This window comes from Adiantum capillus-veneris, chromosome 7 (assembly GCF_014529385.1).
Source record: "Adiantum capillus-veneris isolate H3 chromosome 7, ASM1452938v2, whole genome shotgun sequence".
NCBI classification, from domain to species: domain Eukaryota; kingdom Viridiplantae; phylum Streptophyta; class Polypodiopsida; order Polypodiales; family Pteridaceae; genus Adiantum; species Adiantum capillus-veneris.
This window is the reverse complement of record NC_140937.1, coordinates 67,034,062-67,047,916: the sequence shown is the minus strand read 5'-3', so window position 1 is coordinate 67,047,916 and position 13,855 is coordinate 67,034,062. Positions and strand designations below refer to the sequence as shown.

At 43.1% G+C, this 13,855-nt stretch overlaps 1 protein-coding gene across 2 annotated transcripts in view; it reads right to left on the bottom strand.

Moving 5' to 3' along the window:
* Positions 1-3,696: 3,696 nt before the first annotated feature.
* ARPC3 (actin-related protein C3) overlaps positions 3,697-13,855 on the bottom strand; it is a 49,044-nt gene continuing 38,885 nt past the window's right edge. The window contains exons 2-4 of one of the 2 annotated variants that reach the window (XM_086516015.1): positions 4,691-4,799; positions 4,338-4,607; positions 3,697-4,162 (exon numbers count right to left, since the gene is read on the bottom strand). In XM_086516015.1, coding sequence (XP_086372141.1) covers positions 4,020-4,162; positions 4,338-4,607; positions 4,691-4,799 — 522 coding nt within the window. In that variant the 3' untranslated portion in view covers positions 3,697-4,019. The remainder of the gene's footprint in view (positions 4,163-4,337; positions 4,608-4,690; positions 4,800-13,855) is intronic. The other variant, XM_086516016.1, reaches the window with a different exon arrangement.

Below are 13,855 nucleotides of genomic sequence, written 5' to 3'. Positions count from 1 at the left end.
TCTCGGCCGTCACAGCCGAGGGGATTATATATATAGTTTCCTGTTGCACTTGCTTGGAGAGAAAGATGGCATTTGAAATTGTCATCCTTACCGAGGAGTAGCCCTTTATTATGAGATCCACATGTGGAAAGGGGTCCTATATATATAGCGATTAAGGATAGCTTATATAAGCAGATGGTTGAGAGGAGCTTAGTGCGATCTTTCAGCTGTCATTTTAGTACTATCATAGCAAGAGGAAACCGATTCACGTCAATGTGCTCAATCACATTTTCCATGTTACTATTTGCAATGGGTCATATATGAAATCTCGATGTTTTGAGAGTATACTCAGTATGTCACATGAAGTTTTATCCCTCTTAAATCCCAATTAGCAAGGCCATCCCAATTAGCGATTTTATTAGCAAGGTTGTACATAAAAATCAGTTTTGGAACATTGCATACAAAGGCATCTTGATATCTTCCTGTTTTAACACTAGCAATGCAAAATTTAAGATGAGATTCACGAAGTGTGGTAATGGTTTCTAAATCAACATTATGCACCCAAGTTTTCTCTTGATGTGGAGAAGCTATTTGAAGAAGAAGATTTCCCGAGCATGCAAGACATTCAAGCCAACATCCTTTAAAAAGTGACTACTTGCTTGCCTTTTTTGCTTTTGGATCATTCCATGTGACACTATGGATAGTGTGTGTAGTTTGAGTTAGCTTTGATCATAAGCAAGATTACAATGTTAACTGAAAGGAATGTGAGGCCATGTGGGTAAACATGGTAGAATAATGATATTTTCAATATGGAGATAATCTTTTTCTAGCTTCAAGCAGGTAAAGAAGACTTGGGGAATTTTTTTAAGGCAAAACAAAGCCTTTTTCATATCACATGAGTATGGAGTTAATTAGTTTCTGGGACCTCTTTCACACACATCACAATTACTCTGCACATTGCTCTTCTTCTATATGAGAACAACAACATTTTCCAATGGGACTCACTACGCATGTGGAGAGGAAGTGTACCCTTGGGCTCCAAGCTTTTTATTTGTGTCGCAAGGAATTCCAAGGGTTGTTCATTTAGAGCCCACAAACGAGAGATTCATTTTTCTTTTCGATGCACCAAAAGGCCCACAGGGGGAGGTGCTTATCCCATCTAAATATTAGCCATGAAACATGGTCGGGCAAGGGCCGCATACCGTCGGGCAAGAGCCACGCGCAGGCATCACCATGGCCACCTAATTGATGCACCAATTTCCTCAATCCCTATTGAAGGTAAGGATTCCAAATTTCAAAAGGGATTTCTTAGGCTTTGGAGCAATAAGCTTTCCTAAGATGATGCAACTTGGAAGGATGTGCACACATGGCAAGGGGTTCTATATATAGGGAACAAGCCCAACCTAAAGAACTTGGTTGGTTGGGTGGAGCTTTAGTGTGTTTTTCCTTGATCGAGTAGCACAACATGAGGCCGTGTTCACACATGAGGCCATGTGTGAACACGAATGATAAAGCTTTTGCAAAGCTCAAAGAATAGATGGGAAAATCAAGAGCAAGCTTACTCTAGTCCTCAAACGAAATAAGTAAAAAATAAAAGCTGAAATGCAATGCTAAGATGATGAGGCCCTAGAATATTGTCAACGTATTGTTGAGCTTAAAGAGTAAGGATTAGAACATGTCTTGTAATTAGGTTGTACAAATGTCTTCCAAAGGGATAACCCAGGAACCATGTTCTAAACTTAATGGGGTTTCCATATTCAGAGTAATATTTGTTGACACTTTTGAAGCCAACTTTTTACTCTTTCAAAATTCCTTTTCCGAAGCCTCCACCTTTGCACATGTAATAAGTACCAATGTTGCCTTTAATGAATCCTGAACATTTGTTATTAGCAACTTGCAATCAACATGGATAAAACAAGGCAAGCATGGTTTCCTTTACTTTCAATATTTTCTTCACGCTATGAAATCTTGGTTGGAGTTTACAATGTGTGTTCCAAACTTTTCACACCAAGTTTTCCATGGCTTTTGATTTGTCCATTTTATGCTACAAGTTTTTTGTACATCTTTTCAGAGCCCTAAATACGGTCTATTTTATCTGATACCAACAAACTTAATAAGATTTGGCCTTATTGGGGTTACTTTTTTGTGATTTCCTTATCCTAATGATGTCCTCGTAGACCAGTAGCTTGAGATTTGAAAGATTGCCCAAAACCTATGCATCCTTAGACCACAAAAATTTTAAGCTCCATTAAACCTCTTCCTTTAGCCATCTCAAATCTACAACCATGTGTTTTGGTAACTACACATTACATAAAGGATGTTTGTTGAGGATATTTGGATGGACCTTGTGCGCATACACAGTGCAACATGTGCTAAGTTGCAGAGTGAGTAACAAAACCTTGTTATTCACATACACATCTTGTTTATGTGATTTGAGGTGGAGTTAATTGGTCTTTAAATCATCAACACGCTAATCTACTCAAGACAAACGGAATAAGATGGACATTTGTACACTTCTATGACAATTTCTTTATAAACAAACATTTTGTGTATTCAAAAATGTAATATAGCTAGAGGAAAGATGAGATACTTTGGATGTGTGATAATAAGCACACGGTGAGGATGGAAGCATTAGGGACTATGTATGTGAGTCTATTAGTGATTCCTTTAGAGATACCTACCTTTCACTCCACACACACACACACACACAAAATGTACCTTTAAACATTTGAAGATACTCCATTGTACACAAGTTCAAATGTCCTCAACATACACCCTAGCTTGTTACCAAAAGGCAATGCCAATAAATGTACCACATAAAATAATATCTAATAGTTAACTTTGTCCTACTTGTTCCAAGTGGTTTACCACTACCAAGGGCTCTTGGGTACAACTCTGAAGTTTTTCTTAATCCATGTGGGACATTGAAGGTCCAAATTAGCAAGGCCATACACATACACAAAATCGATTTTATTGGCAAGGTTGCACATGTAAAACGATCAATTATGGAACACTGCATACAAAGGAATGTTGATGTCTTCCTATCTTAAAACAAGCAATTCATAATTTAAGACTAGATTCAAGTGCTTAAGTGTGTTGATGGTTTATGAAGCACCCAAGTTTTCTTTCAAGGCGAAGCTGCTATTTAAAAAAGCTTTACCCATGCATGCAAGACATTCGAGCCAACATCCTTAAAACAGTGACTACTTGATTTTGGATAACTCCATGCAACACAATTCATTGGATTGATAAAATCTTCTCAAGAAAGTTGTGCTCATGTTTAAACAAGTTTTGTGCAAACCTAAGAAATCCATGATGTGATGTAGTTCACATGGGATGTATATACAAAACATTGTTATGTCTGTTTTCTTTTGACCCTTCGGATACAATGAGTATCACAACCACTGATGACTTCTACAAGTTGCTTGAATTTGCTTCATGGGTATGACTGTGGTGTTATGATGCAATGATGTTGGCAATAAGCATATTACTCCTTGGAAGTGTTATCAATTTGAAGATGATACTGATGCATAATGAAAAGCCCAAAATGAATGTGTGAAATTAGGAATTAACGTATGCTTCCACTCACACACACAAACAAACACGAGCTTAAATGCATTGAAAAGATGAAGGCTTGCACTAATGATACGAAATAATTAAAGATTGATGCAGAAAAAAGGTAGTCCATAGCGTAAATGCACCAAGAAGGACTAGACAAAAACCAACTGATGAAGCCTGAATTTAAGAATGTTTCTTTCATGCAAATTTGGTGGCTTCCTGCTGCTGCATCCTGGGAGTATTTGGAGTGCACAAATTTAAAGGTTAAGGGTAAGAAAGTATAAAAGCCGCTAAAAATGCGCACTCTTAACGATTTACAGATAACCTCAAAAATATAAGAGCTATCTTGTGCCCTCTTGAAATGATGCATACATAAAGAGGTGCCTGACAAGACACTTTAGGAGAAACTGGGCATGTAGTCACTTTCATTGTTCCAGGGCCTTTCCACAAGTTCAGGCAACCACTGATACCATTGCTTGCCTTTAAGAAAAGGCCAAGTTTAAGAATCTTCTTTTAGAAAACGCCACCCACCACTTATTTTGTTTGCCGTTTCGGTGGTAAGCTCGTTCCATCAATCGCCCACTAGTCTCTTCCCTCAATTGCTTCAAGTAACTTCTCAGCAGTTCTGTAATAAAGATCAACAGCTCTTAGGGTACATAATGCATGTGCCAATGGCCACCACTTACATATGTATTTATTTCTCAGCAGTTCTGTAATAACGATCAACAGCTCTTAGGGCACATGCATGCTTTATAGATTTGAGTATTTTATAATTGGCCTTCAACAGACTACAATCTTACCACCTTCCTCTTGAGACAAGGGGGGTGTGAACAAGCCCCCAAGAGGAAATCCAGGTTCTCCAGGGATTGGGAAAATCTCAAGACCCAAAGTAATAATAGCTTTTGTTCCTTCAGCCTCAGTCCTGCAATTTTCTACTCTCTTGAGAGCCATATTTACATATAGTGTTAAATATATCAAGAGTTTGTCAGCTGAGCTCTTAACATCAAACTTGCGGAAAAAGACGTTGGCGCGGAAAAATGTTATGGCTTCATCAATGATGTCTACCTTGTCTGGAAGAAAATTAAAATTTCGTTACTCTTTTACAGGATAAGAAATTCACACTATTTACCATTGCAAGAAAATGGACCGTTACCTGGCTCAGCAGTCGGTGCAGGTCCTCGGATGTGGCTTTTCAAGGGAAGAAGAGGGCATCCACATGCATGTAAAATCCCTTCTGTATTCACAAACGATGAATGGTATACCTGAAAAGGTGAAGGGAAACTGAGACAAGGGGAAAACAAAATAAATGGGATATTGGCTTAATCTAGTGGAAAACTCTCTGACTGCCTTTAGAAAATTTACAATTTACTGCTAATTCATTTAAGATTCTCAAAAGAAACTGAGACAAGGCAGAAAACAAAATAAAAGGGATATTGGCTTAATCTATTGAAAGATTCAGTAGAGAGAGAGAGAGAGAGAGAGAGAGAGAGAGAGAGAGAGAGAGAGAGAGAGAGAGAGAGAGAGAGGGGTTGTCACAAAGAGATGACGTGGCATGCCCAACTCGAAAGAACCGGTCGAGTGGACAAGAGAAACTGAACCCAAAAGATGGCCGAGGGGCCTAAGGGGGGTTTAGGGATTAAAAATCCTAACCCCTACCAAATTAGAGAACTTATGAGCAGTGTCGAGGGGCCTAAACCCAAATAATCAAATGCTTGGTTGGCCATTCCATAAATTGCACTGACATGATAACATGGCAGGCTGTACGGATTTTCATGTTTTACGTTGGCGAATTTCAACCATTTTGGCATGAGCTTTCGGAGAGCAAATGCTTTGGGGTGCAGGTGCTTTTAGAACTGATGCTTTTGGGCGGCTCTCCTTTTGGGCTTTCCATGTAAGCTTATAAGGACCCTTGGGGCCTCATTCTCAGGGAGCATCTAGACGCAAAGTCTCGGAGAAGAGGACCCTCGGGAGTTGTACTTTGCGAAGCATAATAATAAAGAATTTAAAGTACCGAAAGGGGCGCCAATCTTTGGGTTCAATGCGTCTTGGCTCCGAATTCCACCGTGCTCTCTCTCTCTCTCTCTCTCTCTCACCTTCAAGAAACAAGTTGAGCGGTTTTGATGTGGTTTACCCAAAGAGATACGCCAATATTGCTTGCAAAAGAAGTCTGACTCCATTAAGAGACGTATGGGTCATGCCAAACATGGTTTTGGTATGCATGCCGGCACACTAACATACCCTTCGGACAAGCCAATGTCCACTAGAACGGGGCAAGATTCATTCAACGGTAACAAGAAGACGTGTTGAGTACTACAAAGAGGGCAAGTGTTACCGCTGTGGGAGCACGAGAACATTCTTGCAAGGTGCCCTAACAAAGCGTCAAAGGAGCAAGCGGAGGACAAACCAAAGAATTCCAAAGCAGCGGATGAGAGTACAAAAAAAGGGAAGACAAAAGCAGGATTGGTTCTGGATTTTGTGGGGACAAGCCCAAAACAGATAGACGAGAGTATGGAGCTCTACAGAGCTTGGGCAGAGTATGTGATCAGGAAGTCCTTATATTCTTCGATGGAGGAGCCAAGGCAAACTTCATCTCGACCGAATTGGCGGCTCGACTTGGAATCATGCCTAAAGAAATGGGACCATCGATGGAGGCAATTCTAGAGGCACCAAGGCGAGATGTTGCCATTAAACTTGTCATAAACAAACTTCAGTTGCATTGCCAAGACAGAAACCATCAGGGATTGGCCAGATTTGAAGAAAATACATGGTTTCTATCTTGGCCAGGGCCATTTGTACACCCTCTTCATAGACAAGGACTTTTACATCATGCTTCTCGAGGGATGTGACGTCCTTTTGGGGATCCCTTGGTACCACAAGAGCAGCGTCGTGGTCGATTATCGAGCAAGAAATACCACTTCGAAGAATGCGAAAGGCAAAAAAAATACTCTTAATGTAATCTATCCTCCTTGCATCTGCTTCGGCCGTTTCAAAATTAATAAAATCCAGTGTCTTTGTTTACTCGATCTACTTATATGAACTCGATGAGAATAAGAAGTCAAATACGTCAAACTTAGAGAAAGAACGACAAGAATTTTTGTATGCGAAAGTCGATTGTTTCTCTAAGGGTTTACCTCGAGAGCTACCTCCTGAGAGACCTGAAGATCATACGATTGATTTGATTCTTGGCAGCATGCCACTTAACCGTCAACCTTACAAAGTAAGCAGAGCCCAGAATGAGAAAATTATGAACCTAGTGAAAGAACGTCTTGAAAAATTTAGCCCAGTGCATTCCCTTATTGTTCACCAGTGCTTCTAGTGTTAAAGAAAGATGGATCTTGGAGAATGTGCATTGACTACAAAGCTTTCAGCAAATTCACCATCATGAACAAGTTTCCAATACCTAGATCGATGATATACTTGACAGGCTAGAGGGTTTTACTTGTTTCAACAGAATCGACTTGAAAAGTGGCTATCATCAAATCAGGATCGCTCCTGGAGAATATACAAGACCGCTTTCAGGGCATCCTTTGGATTGTACGAGTATTTGGTGATGCTTTTTGGTCTCAAAAATGCTCTTGGAATGTTCAACGGGATGATCCATCTCTTACAAGTTTTTCAAGCAGTACGAGGACATATATTGGTCGTCAACTAGAAAAAGAGGGAGTTTTTCTTACCAGAAAATACATTTTCTGGGACAATATCTCAATAGAGGGTGTATAGATGGCCCTGGCTAAGATAGAAACCATCAGGGATTGGCCAGATTTGAAGAAAATACACGAGGTTCGAGCTTTCTAGGACTATGTTCTTACTACAGGCAATTCATTCAAAGGTTTGCGGAGACTATTTCTCTTAAATCGAGATGTGGCTTACAATAGGAAATAGTCAATCCCTGATATAAACAAAAAATTTGATTTTCTTGTACTCAATCTCTAAGGTGAGGGATGTCACGTGCACATCTAACCCTACGTGCATGTGGACAAGCTGTAGCTCCTATTTCTAGGCTTTAAAACAGCCTTGAAAGTGTTTTGGCACCGTTGTGAGCCTGTACACAAGATGTGCATGTCCAAGCACTTTAGATTGGTTACATACCCTCTGATTGCACATGAGCACAGCCAGTGTCTGCTAGGTGTAGGCACTAGGGGGTGTTCCCATAGCATAGTATTTGTACTTGGCCTAGGTAGTGAATTGCATATGAAGCACCTCTTGTAATGAGTTTAATAACTTATTTGTAAGTGACTTTTCAGTCAGCATTGTTAAAAAGTCGTGGAACTCCTCCATAACTCTGATCGACCCAACCTTTTTGACATATATAGAGCCTTTTTGACCTTGTTGGTGACCCTCGAGATCATCTCTCTAGGCATTCAATACCTGCAGTACAAGTACCCGCACCATCTCAGCAACCCTGGCATTTTTGCAACCATTAGCGTTTTCTTCATCAGGTCAACCAGCGTTTTCAACTTACTATCACCAAATCCCTTAGTACTCCAACAAAAACACTAGCGTTCTCAGTTTTCAGCTCTGAGCCTCGTACAAGACCCCATCAACAATTGTGCAATCTAAAGCAAATACCTCTCTAGTGATAGCAATGGGGGCCCTTGGAGGGGGGTTTGGGACTCCATCCGGTGTTAGTCTCACATCACCTTCACTAGCATATCTCCTCTTCTCTCTCTAGTCTATTGCAGATCTCTGTCAAGAAGTAAAAAGAACTCTCTCATGAAGTAAAAGGAACCTTGAGTATACAATGAGCACTAATCTTGAGTTATCACCATCAATCACTTCCGTTGCACATTACAAGGGATTTTTGACATAATTTGGGATCGGATGGATCTGGAAGTGCCATGATAATTTTGTGGACAATGTCAGATCCTTCGATGGGGGCTATAATGCGCAACGGAAGTGATTTATGGTGATAACTTAGGATGAGTGCTCAATGCGTACTCAAGGTTCCTTTTATTTCATGATGATAGAGATTTGCAAAGACTGAGAGAGAGAAGAGAGATACTGTGAGTGAAAGAGAGAGAGAGAGAGAGAGAGAGAGAGGAGACTCAACACCAGATGGAGTCCCAATCCCCCCTCCAAGGGCCTCCCCCTCTATTGCTAGAGAGGTATTTTCTATAGATTGCGCAAATGTTGATACAATGGTCCTAGATGCTGAGATGCTGATGGATCTGCAAGGCTAAGGGCTGAAAAAGTAAAACGTTAGGGATGCTGACAGAAATCTGCAAACTCAACGAGGCTATGGACTGATCTGGCATGGCTGATGTCGAGGATGGGCTGAAAATTGAAAACGCTGATGATCAAGACTAAGATCTGCAAGCGATGAGGCCCTTGGATGCTTGAGAACTGCGGGGCTGATCTAACGCATGAACACTATCTACAAGAAGATGCTGAAAACGCCAAGACAAAGGTGGATAGAAAAAGCTAGTGGGTGCTTGCGGTGCTGGTACGGGTACAACAAGTACTGGATGTTTAGAAAGATGACCCCTAGGGTCTCCTATATAGGTGCAAAAGTTTGGGTCAGACAAGTAAATAGCCAGAGGCAGCCCACGAGTTTTAATAATACTGCCAAAATGTCAATTATTAATAAGTTAAAAACCCATTAATAAGAGGAGCTTTTATGCAGATACTACCTAGGCTTGGTATTAATGCTTCTGTAAGGGAGAACTCCCCAATGCCTACTCCTAGCAGACACAAGTTGTGTTCATGTGCAATCAGAGGGTATGCAACTACACTAAAGTGCTGGGACATGCACGTCCTGCGTACACGTTCACAAGGGTGCCATATCACTTCCTAGGTTGTCCTAAACCCTAGAAATAGGAGTTACAACTTTTCCACATACAGTAGGGTTAGATAAGCACGTGACGTCCCTCCCTTTTTATAGTGAGGTAGTGGTAGGAAAGTCCCACTCAACACGATCGTATGCTTTCTTGAAGTCAAGGATGAAAAAAGCGAGAGGCTCAGAAGATGATCTGGCCCACTCTACTGCCTCATAAAAAGTGAAGATATTATCCAGGATGCATCGATCCATGACAAAGCCTGTCTGAGAAGTATGAATAATATCTGGTAAGAACGGCCGCAAGCGATGGCTGATCATTAACGCTAAGATCTTATAGACCGAAGGGATTAGGGTAATAGGTCTCCACTGGAGCTAAGTGGTGTCACCCCCCTTCGGAATAAGAGATATGAGACCTGAACAAAGATCCGGATGCATATATCCTGATGCAAAGATGTCCTGACAACCGCGAAGCAGTGGTATATGCAATACATCCCAATATGTCAAAAAGAAAGCTCTAGTGAGGCCATCCTCTCCTAGACAAGAGGATGGATCAAGACTCTCTATAGCAGCATGGAGTTCTGCAAGTGTGAATGGTGCCAACAAGATCTTTGCCATAGTGTCTGTACAACGGTGTCTCGTGTGATGCCAGATCTGCTCACGGGCAAGTAAAACCTCAGTAGTGCATACATCAGCAGTGAACAATGTCTCAAAATAATCTGCAGACATATCAAGTATAACATCAGGATGCATATGTAGTGTCCCTGAGCATCGCACAAAGTCCGAAGGGTGGTGCCAGGAGGGCTCTCTCTCTCTCTCTCTCTCTCTCTCTCTCTCTCTCTCTCTCTCTCTCTCTCTCTCTCTCTCTCTCTCTCTCTCTCTCTCTCTCTCTCTCTCTCTCTCTACAGAAAACACCAGCGCTACCCTTTTCCTGCTACAAGCGCCCCCTACAAACTGGTATCAGAGCCTTGCTACGAAGCATCGTCTTCGCGCCGGGAAGCAGCAACACTTATTTTCTCTATCTTCGATTTCTGCCCTCCCTCTCTCTCTACGATTTTCATCTTTCTCTCTCCTCTCACTACAGCTCAGAGCTTCTTGATGAAGCTTTGAGACTGTGAGGGTCTCGTTTCGCAATACAGCACGGAGTAGCATGCAAAATCAATCACAAAAGAAAGGGGGATTTTACAGGTGGCTGAAATTTCAGCAATTTCACAACATTTTGATGCTGTGGAAATTACATTTACAGATTGAGGAAAATTGGGGCTTTTGCAGAAGTCACAGAAATTTCAGAAATTAAACCGTCTAAATTTGGAGGGTTTTGCTGAAATTTCATTACTTTGCAGATATTTGTGCATGTATTGCAATTTGTGGATAGTTTGAGCAAAGAATTTGAGGTTTATTCTTGAATTTTTCAAGAAATTACGTGAAAACGCAGGTTTATACGCATCGAAAAGCTTACGTGGCGCACATTTATGTATTTTACATGCGGATGCTCGCCATTGAGTTGATGTATTGCTGAAAATACATTTTGCAACAGCTTTTAATCCATTTGCAGATTTGAGGTTGATGCATATGCATTTTGGTTATACTGCTGAAGTAGGAGTATTCATGCAAGGATTGTATTTCCTATTTGTGTGCTGAAATTTCAGCTTCTACTGCTGAAATTTATCCTTCTTTACTGCTACACAATTGTAGTAAAGTGCTAGTAACATAGAATTACCATCCCTTGCTCTTGTACGCTGAGTATTGAGCCCGTAAGAGGCTCAAATCTCAGTTTTCAGCCTGCTGTCATAAAAATATAGTGATAGAGTTTGAAGTCTTTTTGCACCAAAATGGCCTCTAATGCGTCTACAAGCAGTGAGTCGAAGTCTCTCCTTGAAATCAAAAGGTTTTACGGCTCTGGCTTCGACTTGTGGAAAGATAGAATGCAAGGAATCCTATTCCTGAAAGACTGGGACGATGCACTTTTGGAAGTGAAACCTGCAGCTTTGTCAAGATTGGGCTAGACTTAACAAGAAAGCAATTGCTTACATCAAGATGGCGGTGTCTGATGATGTGCTCACAGACATTAAACGTCTTGACACTGCTTATACTATCTAGAAGAAACTGACAGATACGTGTGAGAACACAGCTCTTATGAATCAAGTGCAGCTTATGCGAAAGCTTGTAAACATGGAGTTGGATGAATCCAAGCCTACATCTGAACACTTGAGTGCTTTCACAGGTGTCTTGAGTCAATTGCAAAACTCTAGTTTGCTGTCACAAGACGGGCACCACGTGCCAATAGAAAAGAACAGACTGAACAGACTTTTAGCACTTCAATAACAACTGAACTGAGAGAGAGACGACACGCGACATGGAGTGGCTCAGCAACCCTAGAGAGTATTGGCCCCAAACCTTGGCGCCCCTTTCGGTATTTCTTTATATTGCATCAACACAATACAACTCGGTACTCCACACTCTGCACCTTCTCCAGGAAGCATGCCAGAGAATGAGCCCATGACCTCATATTTAAAGGCCCTAGGCCCCAAAAGTAGTTTACATGAAAAGCCTTCAAACTCAAAAGCTTCTGGTCAAAAAGAAAATGCCAAAACGCTGCCAACCAGCGTAAATCACGGAATTCCATACAGTTTGCCACGTCAACAATCAATGCAAAACGCGGAAATCCGTACAGTTTGCCACGTCACCAGCCAACGGAAAATCCGGAGTGTCCGTACAACTGCCACGTCATCAGTCCACGTGCGCGTGTGTGTGGGTCTTGCTTTATTTTAATGTCATTATGTCACTTGGGCCCCATCGGACAGGGTCCCCATAAGTTGGTAGGACTTCTTCTTTTGCTGTTTTTTTTTTTTCCAAGAAAAAGATCCTTCTATTAGTTAATGAAAACTGCCCATAGGGCTACAACCACCTCTGCAAGAGAGGGCTACAACAAGCATGATGGGGAGACTCTCCCAATGAAAAAACAGCATATATACAATGAGGCTAAATCAAGAAAAGGGAGGAGGGAAGAGCCACACAGGTGGACAGTAGTGCCATCTGAGCACCCCCTGGACTATGGTGTAGAAAGGCCCAGGGCGCCGGAGTCGAAGGAAAGCCTCGCGGCGCTCCCGCATGCGGTCGGAGCTGCCTTGTAGTCCCTCAAGCTGTCCTCTGAGAGTATGGATCAGCTCTAGCCAAAAGTCACGAACAGTCTCTGCTGGTGGCACAGGGCGAGCCTCAGATGCGGAAACAACGGGCCCGCCAGATGAACAACAGTGTCAGGCAACTGATGAGCTCCCAACACTCCTCTCTCTCACTGCACCACTCCTGTGGAGTAAGCTCTGTAGCAGGCTGGAGTGTAGGTCACCCCCCTTGCATTACTATCATCCTGCTGGTGGAAGATAGCTCAAACTGAAGTGCCGGGCCCGTGAGGGTGGACCAAGCCGCTGCCCCCCAAGTGTACTGTTGAGCCGTGGAGAGAGCAGGCATCAGCCGAAGAACTCGTAGCCACACCTGCTGGGCCGAGGGACAGTCCCAAAGACAATGACGCTGACTCTCCACCAAATGGTCACAAGCTGCATATGTGGCCGAGAGACCACTATGCACTAGCCAGCTCCCTACTGCTGTGGCTCTATGTGCGACCAGCCACTGAAGCAAGGTGACTCGCCTCGGCTGCCTGGAGTCCCACAACCTCTCCCAAAAGTCTGCCAAGAACTCGACTGTGAGACCCTCCTCCTGCCAATGACATGCTTCAGCGGGGAGGGCCTCTCTCTGTGCTGCTAGTATATGACGTCCCAATCGAACAGTGTACTGAAAGAACGGGACTCCTGGGTGGTCTGCAGAAGAGAAGGGGTCCCTCCATAGCCACTCACCAGGATCCCACTGTACTCGTGCCAACGGACAACACTCCCAAGCCCATAGCCTCCAGTGTCCTGTTTCAAGAACTGTTGGGTCAGGGTCTATGACGCAGGTCCGCCCATAGATGCCCACTACTCGGATCCTCTGAAAACAACACTCTGCTACCTGCGGGGCCTCTACTGCAACTCGTTGTAGTCGTCCCCCACCCTGAAGCTCGAAGAACAGGGCTGAGACAGACTCCGAGTAGGCCCTGACTGAAATGAGAACCTCCAATCGTGTGAAGGCTCCCATCCACCGGGGTGCTACTGGCTCGAGAGGCGTGAGCCACTAAGCTGGAACTGACTCTGAGATGTCCTGACACATGCTCTGCACCCCTCTCATGCCTTGTAGCTGGCACCTCCTCTGACAAACCTGTGAACTTTAGCCAGTCACCTAGAGAGCGCCATGGGACCCCCAGAAACATGAGGCCAACTACCAACCAAGTGGCCTTTCTGAGTGCTAACCATGGGGTTCCAGACGAGGGGCTGCCGTAGGCGCTCCTCCGTGCACGTCGGCTGTCTCTGCTCTAGGCCACGCCGTAAGAGCTCCCAAGATCGAAGCAAACTCACAGCGAAGCAGTCCTCCAGTCTCCTGCTCAAACCAACTCGGCGCAACTCTGTAAAGATCCATCTGGTCGAAGGTTGCCAAGGGCCTCCTGACTGAGGCACC